This window comes from Strix aluco, chromosome 5, assembly GCF_031877795.1.
Source record: "Strix aluco isolate bStrAlu1 chromosome 5, bStrAlu1.hap1, whole genome shotgun sequence".
Classification (NCBI taxonomy): Eukaryota; Metazoa; Chordata; class Aves; order Strigiformes; family Strigidae; genus Strix; species Strix aluco.
The window spans coordinates 24,457,212-24,467,840 of record NC_133935.1 but is presented as its reverse complement, the minus strand read 5'-3'; the positions used below and the strand labels follow the sequence as shown (position 1 = coordinate 24,467,840).

General features: G+C 42.3%; 1 protein-coding gene across 6 annotated transcripts in view; it reads right to left on the bottom strand.

Annotated features, from left to right (window-relative positions):
• Window positions 1-615: 615 nt before the first annotated feature.
• Window positions 616-10,629, bottom strand: part of GYS2 (glycogen synthase 2) — a 55,447-nt gene continuing 45,433 nt past the window's right edge. For all 6 annotated transcript variants that reach the window (XM_074826425.1, XM_074826426.1, XM_074826430.1 and 3 more), the window contains 4 exons: window positions 5,581-5,676; window positions 3,899-4,062; window positions 2,634-2,714; window positions 616-1,536 (listed from right to left, as the gene is read on the bottom strand). In XM_074826425.1, coding sequence (XP_074682526.1) covers window positions 1,315-1,536; window positions 2,634-2,714; window positions 3,899-4,062; window positions 5,581-5,676 — 563 coding nt within the window. In that variant the 3' untranslated portion in view covers window positions 616-1,314. The remainder of the gene's footprint in view (window positions 1,537-2,633; window positions 2,715-3,898; window positions 4,063-5,580; window positions 5,677-10,629) is intronic.

Genomic DNA, 10,629 nt, shown 5'->3' with positions numbered 1-10,629 from the left:
CCCTGGGATTGACAGTGAAGGTAAATACCTCCGAAGGTTACACTGTCCTACCTGCTGAAGAACAGGCTGAATCAAGCCCTGGAATGTCTTTTCTTGAACAGCATGAGAAATTTTTGATGCACAAACTTCTAAAATAAAAGATGATTCTCCTTCCTAATGTCTTCATGTCAAGATCTACTTCTGAAGAGCATGTTCAGGCACTCTCTGTGTCTCTAGGAATCGAAATACTTTTGAAAGCTTTCTGTAAGGCAAATGAAATGTCTAATTCTTGTCCTGAGGTTCAATTATTCCCCAAGCACTTTGAAGTTTCAAGTGCTTTTCGAAATTATGTCTGTGGGGCAGATGTGTTCTTGGAATTCTTTTAGCATTATTTGTTATGATTAGGTCTATTCTAGAAGTGAAGTAGACCACGGACTAATGGGGCAATTGGAAGAACTAGAGTTACTCATCTTTGAATGTTGCCACATTGCTCTATGACATGTAGGTTTGTCTGCAGGGGAAGGTGTTCCTTAAGGAAATTTAGTCAAGTCACATTAATTTCCTCCCAAACTAGTTTGTTAACAAACTTAGAATCAAAGACAAGATGAAAATAATGAGAGAGACATACCAGAGGAATCAGAAAACAAATGGTCTGCTGTTTATTGTGGGTCTACATAACTTCAGAAAGATGACTTCACTTGCCTCTAAAATTCAAATGCCCACTGCATAAGACTTTATGTTGTTCCACAGGAAGTATGTTTTACCACTGGATCAAGACACATCTGTGCATTGTAAAAAAATGTTTTAAATGATGTAAGCTTACAATAAACAGCATAAGAAAAAAGAAAGATAATTTTCTTTTCAGTTTATCTTTCTTAATGCTGACAAGTTTTCACCAGTATAACACTTTTTTCTCTGAATTTTTTGAGCTCTGCTTTAAAGTTCATGTTAGTTTGGGAGGGGAAAAGGGGAAACATAAATGAAGCAGAAATTCATTTGGGACACCCATAATGGAGCTATCAGCATAGACTATGATTAATATAGATGATTATGTAAAGAAAGGTATGATCTGCAGTTTGTATAAGCTCCTGAGGGGATTGTAGCATTCTCCAGCTTTATTAAGCCCGAGAAATCTTTTCTACCTCAAAGGGGCACAGAATTGTCATTTAAACTACTTTCAAGGTGAAATAATATTAGGCTTTCCAACAGTATAGCTCAAGTAACATTTAAGATTCCCCTAATTACATCACACTGTCCTTAACACAGAGCTTGCCAAGCCTACAGGAGAAACTGTTGAATGGATGGAGAGACCCTGCCAGGGTGAGAGCAATGAATTCAGTTCCTGTATTCACCATGTTGCTTCTTCATTCCTTGTGGCAATACTCCAAGGGAAAAGGGAGACTTAATGTTTTGCCTATCTCTTTCGGCCTCCTCATCCTCATCGTATCTTTCATCCTCATCTTCATTTTCATCTTCGCTATTGTGAGGGCTGGAATGCTGAGAGACAGAAGGTGATGGTGGCACTGATGAAGGCCTGGGGTACCTGAAACCTTCCGTCTGGCAGAGAGAGAAGCAAATGATATATATTATCACAGTGTTCCTCAATTAGTTGCACACAGCAATTGAAGGCTATCAACACTTCAAAGGAAAGCAATGGTGGGATGTAAGCTAGACATGCTCTGCACTCTAAAATTAAATTCCCTGAACCCAGATCCCCTCAGCCCTTCTCTGCCAGTAAGTACACGCTTGTATGGCACTGATCTTTAGCCTGTACCATAAACAATACGCTGCCCTTCCAGCACTGCTTTTGCAAAATATGACTATATTTATTGAGACTTAAAACTGTCAACACAACATGAAATCCTATCATTCTGTACTCAGAACTGTAGTTCTGTAGTCAGAATATGCTTACTGAAATTCAGAATTCAGTCTGAAGTTTTAAAACAGTTTTCTAATTATAATGTCAGTATCTGCAAAACCAGAACCAAGCAAGGGGTTTTGATCTGAGCCTCCTTTCTTCTTATTATTAAAAAAAAAAAATGAGTTGCTTTCTGGAGGTGTCTGGAGGTTTGGTTTCAAATCACATTGTTCTACCACTGGATCTGAGCAGCCTCCCTTCTCAAATTGATGCTAATATGCACTATGGAAGAACTGTTTGAAGGTGTGCCTTTAAACTGACCCCTGGTAGTTCCAGCCACAGCCTCCATCCATGTTTTTAGATTAAGGCAATACTTTGCCTCACTTTCCCTAGAACATCCCTTCCCAGCTACCCTTCTATTTGGTTTGTGCAGAACATCTCCACGGCATTTATCAGAAGCAAAATTAGAAGTTGCCACTCTTCTAACAGTAATTTCAAAGGCCAGTTCTTCAGCTGGTCTCAAGTGGCACAGTCCCATCCAGGTGACTCTAAATCACCTGAATTCCTGTATTGCACCTGGTACCTCTAGTGTTTGCATCTGATACCATTACAACTCCTGACTGGACCTTTGCTCTGTGACTTGTTGAGCTTTTAACCATGAGTTCCTACTTCCCTTCAGTTAAAACAAAACTTATGAACTCTCTTCTCACTCTTTCTGTCACAGACACACACACTCTTTCTCTCTTTGTAAAGCAGCTAAAGTGCAGATGAATGCATCTCCAAAGGAAGACTTTACCTTTGGTGGAGCACTTGGTTCCATCTCAAATTTATCTGGGAATGTTCTGCTGAGGGCCAAGTGTCTGGCATGCATGTAATACTGCAACATAAAAGATATGCCTTTACAAGTCAGGGAAGTCTTGGGTAGATGTAAGCAGGGAAAAAAAGGAACATAAAATGCGTATCTTCTAAAAGATCATGCTGAACAAAGGCTAGACAAGTTTTCAGCTAAGCAGAATCCAACTGATACTGCTGCTTGTAATGAACGCATTGCTGTGATAATGAAACATTCATGTTAGATTCCACACTGAAGTACAGTCAGGAACAGAAGCTGAATAAGGATTCTGTAAGACTAAGATGTATTAAGATGGAAAACAGCTCTTGTCTCAGTCAATGTAGTTCTTATTGAATGACAGGTATTCTTTATCCCTCAAGATAGAACTGGCTCTTTTTTAACCAGGAAATTTTATATCTTTAAGTGTGCATACGTATACACATAAACTTTGGACTTATCCTTGCATAAGAAGCATGTGTAACAGTTACAGAGAAGTAACATTTATGAGTTTGCTAAGGCCTGGTATTTAAGAATTTGGGAAAAATATTTATGGATCGACTATATTCACAAGCCTGCATCACATGTACGGAAAAAATAGTTTGTTGTGTCAGGGTCTTATGCTGTGTTGGGAACCATATAAAGAGAAAGGTTCTCACACAGATATCAGAGCGGGACAAGGTCCAAAACAGTTACAAAACTGACATACATGCATCCACTTTTTGCTCCCCTGGACTTGAGAATACTGATTTGCTACACTCTTCTTAGTAGGTGTTACTGCAGTCAAATTAAAACTACGTCAAATTAAAAACACTATTTTGCCTTTAAGGCACAGAGGTAGTTTAGGAGTGTTGAGGAGCCACAAGGCCCAGCAGCATTTTAGGAAGAACAGGTAGGATTTTTGAGAGTCCAGATGACTTTGAAGCACAAATCCTACTTAGTATAGGGTTGCCAGCGTTGTCAGAGACACAAGCTTTTCCCATTGTCTTCAGCATCAGAAGTACAAAGACTGTGACTGGCTTCTGCTCTAACATATTAAGTAATATTTCTCCTTACCACTGGAAAATGGAAGCATTACACTGAAATGTAAAGGTAGGCTTTGCCTTTAGCACCTTTGAGAGGTGCATTTCAGAACAGGGATTTTTCCTTGCACTGTAGCATGATGCTGAAGACTGCTAGTTAGACCTATGTGTCTGGAGTTTTTAATACTTCTATTACATAGTTTCACACACCCTGCCTAGGTATCTCCAGTCCAACAGATCTGAGAGCCTTTCAGTTCGGTTTCTCTGGATGATCCTCTGGCGCCGGGACTGCTGACAAAATCCATATAGGAACTGAGTCAGCTGGTTGCATGATTCATCAGGTGAGCGGAACCTCCTGTCAACTATGTAGATGCCTGAAGGACACAAAATAGGTGAAGATGAGTGGAATTTAAAATGGGATCTGACCTCTTACATTTCCATTCGACCTTCTGTCACACAGTCTTACAAACATTACATGTATTATATGTTCTTTTTAATGTTAGAAGGCAACTATAACTGGAACATTTGTTACTACTCTGATAGAATGGAAAGCTACAGAGAAATATAGGGTTTTAGTTTTAATTTTCTTTACCTTTCAGGCTGAAATTCAGCAAGCAACTCAGAGGCTTTGTTGTTGTTGTTGTGTAAGTATGTCCAAAAGGATTCAAGAGTTTCTGGATGAAGACGTATAATTTTTATCTCCCATAATTTTTAAAATACTGACTGCTTTAAAAAGAATAATCTAGTGCTTTCCTAGTTTGTAGTAGAATTTATAAGTGTGGTCAGAATCAGTCTGTAGGAGAGAGGCTGTGTTTTCTGTAGAAATACAAGTGTTGCCATAGAGATAGCTAGCTCACATACATTAGTTGATATACAATTCTGGTAGAGAGAGGGCTGAGGTAAACTTTGCTTCTGTGCAGTTTGTCGAGATCAATCCTTTATTCGCACCACCTTCCTTACACCAGGGTGTTGGGAAGAAGAGGATACTAGATCTCAGCTGTTTTAATGGACAAGACAGACGCACAACTACCTTAACTGAAGTGCCCAGTGTCCCCTAGGAATGTACAGTAAGTTATGTCAATGCTCACATCTATGTTTTGCCAGAGAAGAGCAAGTGACCTGTGCTCTCAGTCTGTGACCTTTCTGAAAGGTCTCAAAGACATGTCTACTCAGGCAGGCATAGCTGTATTTTTCAACTGGCTCTACCCCTCTCCCTAGGTCAGGGCATAGTTGATACTAGTGTGGAGCTGTCATTGCCTGATTGGCAGACAAGCCAAGATACTTAGAAAGAGGCCCCAGTTTGGGTACATTTTCATATTGTCTTAACACACTAGGAGCTGGCTACCCTCCTCCTCACCACACTCCAATCACAAACCATTTCTAAACCTTTATGAGCAGATTCTTATTTGTAAGTAGGTTCCTTTTATTTTCACAGATTTATTTTTTAGTGTACATGATAATTTACTCTTTGTTTGGTGAGGGCAAGTTTCACTGGCCTTGAAGTCCCAGTGCATCCTTCTTGGACTATTCAAAGAGAATCAGATTTTCACTGCTTCTTTTGAAGGGCTCAGAGAATTACAGGGTAACCAGAGGCATTAAAGGGAAGTGCTGGGAGACTTAAAGCAGTACGGAGAGTGCTGAGTTTAAATGGATGAAGACGACAAAAGGTTAAAGGGAGACAAATGAGAAAGAATCTGGACAGGGTTTGGATAAATATGACAGCTTGAATGGCTTGTTCAACATAAAGAGACATTCAGAGCTCTGAATATATTCCTCCAATGAACTCCATTGCACTAGTGAAAGCACAAAATTGAGGAGTAACAGCACCCTTGCTGTGCCTTTTTCTTTCCTAAATCAGAGGTGGTATTTTGATACAGTGTTAAAAATTTTACCATAAGCCGCTGGGTCAGCAACATGTTCCTGCATGAAACAGCCGAATCCAGAAAGGTTTGTGGTTACACTGGGAATGCCCATCACAGTACATTCAGCTGCCGAAAGAAACAGACAAAAAGCTTTGAATGGTTACACCTTGAGAGAAAAAAGAAAGAAACAGGCAGACAGAAGGTCCCATAACACTAGAGCTGCTCCGAAAATGTCAAGTGAAAACTATTATGCTTTGTTGTGGATTTGGAGAAAAAGAAAAAAAATTTAAAGAGAAAATTTCACACTGTTTTTGTGAACATATCTTTGTGTTTCCCAGCAGCTAAACTGAAAACTCTCTGGGAGTTCAGTTTTGAAACAGAGAACCCCAATATATGGTCTGGACTGTTTCTTTGGATTTTGAATTGAAACCTATTGTACACATATGTTCATTAGTTGTTCACAACTATTTACAAAACTGAATCTCTTAAGTGCAGCAGTGTGTTAAACTTTGTATTTTGATATTAATTGTTTGTAAACTGGTCCCTTTAGCAAGAAAAAGAACACAACACACCCCATCATTAACTGAGGACTGCATTCAAAGTAGATGTGGAGCCAGTTTTATAAAACTAAAAAATATATGCATCTTTTGTAGTTATTTCTATCCTCACTGTAAGGATAACTGTTTACTCAGGCTTAAAGAGTTTTTGCTGATGAACTTAAGCCTAATCTAAGACAACATGCAGATATGCTGAAAGCCATCTACCTGGCTGTCATTCATATGACAATAAAACTGGTGTCTATAAAATAGAGCTATAAGTCTACCTTTAAAACAATCACTTTTTGTTTCTGGGAGAATTAAATGGGTATCAACAAAGAGAATCACTTTTGCATTAGTAAAAGAAAGAGAAACTACGCTTTTAACTGGTGTAAATCACAGCTTTCCTCAAAACTGCTAAGTACCAGTCTAACTTTTCTGTCCTGGTTTACTTTAATGTTCACTTCAAAATCATCCCTGGTTGTCACACTTTCTTTATACCTTAGCTGAGATTAGAACAGTAAGAGAAATTGCTGGAATGGAGGACAGTTGTCTTACTTGGAATTGAATAGTGGTCTTACTTGGAGAGAAACAGCTCTGGAGAATGAATAAATTTGCAAAATTTCTATTCTGATTCATTGGCTTACAACAAATGTTCTTCAGAGGGGCACCCCAACTTTCAGATGTGTATCAAGACTAAAGAAGGTATTTTGGAGGACATAAAAAACCCAGGCACCTTAGGCTTTGACCTTCATGGTGTTGTGGTTTAAACTCGGCCGGTAGCCAATCACCACGTGGCCAGTTGTTTACTTCCCCCTCCCCTCCCTGGTGAAATAGGGGACAGACAAAAAAAAAGAAATTCATAGGTTGAATAAAGAAAAATTTAGTAATAGTAACAAAACAACAGTAACAATAGTAAGTCCAAACAGGTAAAATACAGCAGTGGCTCACCAACCAGCGACCGGTACTCAGCCCACCCCCTGCAGTGATCCCAACCACACCAGAAATCCCACCGCACCAAATGGGAAACCGAAACCAAAACAGAAGCTGAGAGAGTACGCATGCCCTTATACTGAGCATGATGTCACATGATATGGAATATTCCAATGACCGATCTGGGCCCGGCCCTCCAGCTGTGCTCCCTCTCAGCGCAAGGAAAGTTAACTCTATCCTGGCCGAAACCAGGACAGTCTCCACCCTTATTCCATACCATTGACGTCATGCTCAGGTTCCAAATACATTCTAAGGAATCACCACCCCTTTCCCAGGTCTCACAGATATCATTTCCTTACCTATGGACCATCCTTCCAAAATGTCTACTGAGTTAATGTAGTCCATAACTTTGGGTAACATCTGTCATGACAGTCTTTAAGGCTGGAGAAGCGAGGTGGAGTTGGCTCAGTCAGTGGAGCAGGAGGCTTTGGATGTGGCATGAGGATGTTGCAGGGCACCAATTGCAATAACAGGGTTATTTGACAGTTCGATTCATTGGCTATTTTCACCTAAAATCAAATCCCCTTGAGGCACACATCGGACTTCTCCATCCTTCTGCATTACCCACCAAGTGCTCCCAGGTCCCTGGGCAAAAGTAATCCCACACATGGGTTTACCTTTACCCAGTGCAGGAGTAACCCAGACTGTCTTCTCCATCATATTTTTAATACACACTATGGGGGCTTTATCCCCATGTACAGTATGTAGGAGGTTTGACTGAGCAGGGCCAGCTTGCTTGAAATATCCTCTGGTATTGACTAACCAGGTGGCTTTTGCTAAATGCACATCACAGTGTTTGAAAGTTCTACCACCCATTGCTCTCAGTGTAGTTTTTAGCAACCCATTGTATCGCTCAATTTTCCCAGAGGCTGGTGCATGGTAGGGAATGTGATATATCCACTCAATACCATGTTCTTTGGCCCAGGTGTCTATGAGGTTGTTTCGGAAATGTGTCCCATTAACTGACTCAATCCTTTCTGGAGTGCCATGCCACCACAAGACTTTCTTCTCAAGGCCTAAAATAGTGTTCCAGGCAGTGGCAAGGGGCACGGTGTAAGTTTCCAACCAACCGGTGGCTGCTTCCACCATTGTAAGTGCATAGTGTTTGCCATGCCGAGTTTATGGGAGCGTGATATAATCAATCTGCCAGGCCTCCCCATATTTATATTTTAACCATTGTCCTCCATACCAAATGGGCTTTAACCGTTTGGCTTGCTTGATCGTAGCACATGTCTCACATTCATGGATTACCTGTGCAATAGCAGCAATGGTTAAGTCCACCCCTCGGTCACGAGCCCATCTATATGTTGCATCTCTTCCCTGATGGCCTGAGGAGTCATGGGCCCAGCGAGCCATAAATTGTTCACCCTTATGTTGCCAGTCCAGATCTACTCGAGCCACCTTAATCTTAGCAGCCTGATCTGCCTATTAGTTGTTCTGATGTTCTTCAGTGGCCCGGCTCTTGGGTGCGTGAGTGTCTACATGGTGTACTTTCACAACCAGATTCTCTACCCAAGCAGCAATATCTTGCCATAGTTCAGCAGCCCAGATGTGTTTGCCTCTGCGCTGTCCGTTGCTCTGTTTCCACTGCTGTAACCACCCCCACAGTGCATTTGCCACCATCCATGAGTCAGTATAGAGACAGAGCACTGGCCACTTTTCCCGCTCAGCGATATTCAAGGCCAGCTGGATGGCTTTCACCTCTCGAACTGACTCGATTCACCTTCTCCTTCAGCAGCTTCAGCGACCTGTTGTGTGGGGCTCCACACAGCTGCCTTCCACCTTCGCTGTTTCCCCACAATGCGACAGGACCCGTCAGTAAACAGGGCACATCGCTTCTCATTATCCAGTAGTTTATTATATGGTGGGGCCTCTTCAGCACACATCACCTCTTCCTCTGGCACCATTCCAAAATCTTTGCCTTCTGGCCAATTTGTAATCACTTCCAGTATTCCTGGACAGCTGGGGCTCCCTGTTCGAGCCCATTGTGTGATTAATGCAACCCATTTACTTACTGTTGGTCCCTCTTCATCTCTCCAGTCCATTACTGCTATGATGATGGTGTGCTCCGTACAAACTTCCGCCACATGGGCCAGGTTCACTAGACTTCACCTGGAACTGTGGGTAGCTGTGCATTATCTGGGTCATAGTAAACCATCTCCCCCATGGCTAGCTCCCTCAAGTATTGAATACCTCTCTCCATAGTGGTTCACTTACTTGGATGATACATAACATCTTCCTTGAAGGGATATCTCTCCCTCACACTCTGGAGTCACCTCTGGAGACTGAGATATTGTGTCATCTTTCCAATTGCTTTCTCAATGCCCCTTTAAAATTTGACGGCATTAGGGTGCATTGAGCACCAGTGTCCACTAAAGCCTTATACTGCTGGGGGTCAGATGTGCCAGGCCATCGAATCCACATGGACCAATAAACTTGATTGTCACTGTCCTCCCCCTGGCTGGAGGCAGGGTCCCTCTAATGTTAGTCATAATACCGGCTGTCGACAAATGGGTTTCAGTCTCATCTTGATCCCTCACTTCTTGTGAATACAAATCATACGTTCTTCTCATAGGATCGTGAGGAAAGTCAACCTTTCTGCTCTGTTTGGGCACTTGACTGGAAACTGGAGCAGCATTTCTCCTAAAAGAACCCCATTTTGTAGTTGTTCTTCCTTCCAACTCATGTACCCAGTCGTCTAGGGGGTAGGTAGGTTTTCCATCCCTTTTCCTCATGTCTTCTCCATGGTCACGCAGGCGATGCCACAGCTTCCCCCGTGGTTTGTACCGGTTCTCTCGAGTACAGAAACAAATGCTCCGAATAGCCAAGATTCTAGTCGGTGCAGGTGGGGAGTAGGACATGTCCTCTTTAAATTGCTGGAATTCTTGAGATAATTTCTCCACAGCCGTGACGAGGGAGGAAGAGAGACTTTCTTCATGTTGTCATAGTCGGTGAGCCAATTCACCCACTGTTGGTCCCTTTTCCTCTCTCCAGTCCATTACTGCTAATGCACTAGCATATGGTGATGGTGTGCTCTGTACAAGCTTCCACCACATGGGCTGGGTTCACTGGGCTTCATCTGGATCTGTGGGTAGCTGTGCATTATCTGGGTCATAGTAAACCCTCTCCTGCACAGCTAGCTCCCTCAGGTATTGAATACCTCTCCATAGTGGTCCACTTACTTGGATGACATACAAAATCTTCCTTGAAGGGATACCTCTCCCTCACACTTGACAGGAGTTGCCTCCAGAGACTGAGATTTTGTGTGTCCTTTCCAATGGCTTTGTCAATGCCCCCTTCCCTAGACAGGGATCCCAGCTGCCTCGCCTCCCTACCCTCTAATTCCACGCTACTGGCCCCGCTATCCCAGCACCGGAGCAGCCAGGTAATGAGTTGCTCACCTGGATGGCAGCTGAAATCTTTTTACATATCTCACAACTCACTCAGGGATAAGGATTGGGTGACTATCGCTGACTCTGCCTCCTCCTCCTGTTCTTGTGATGGGCCTGGTTCGTCATCACCCTGTACACCATGAGGGGATTTTCTTGTG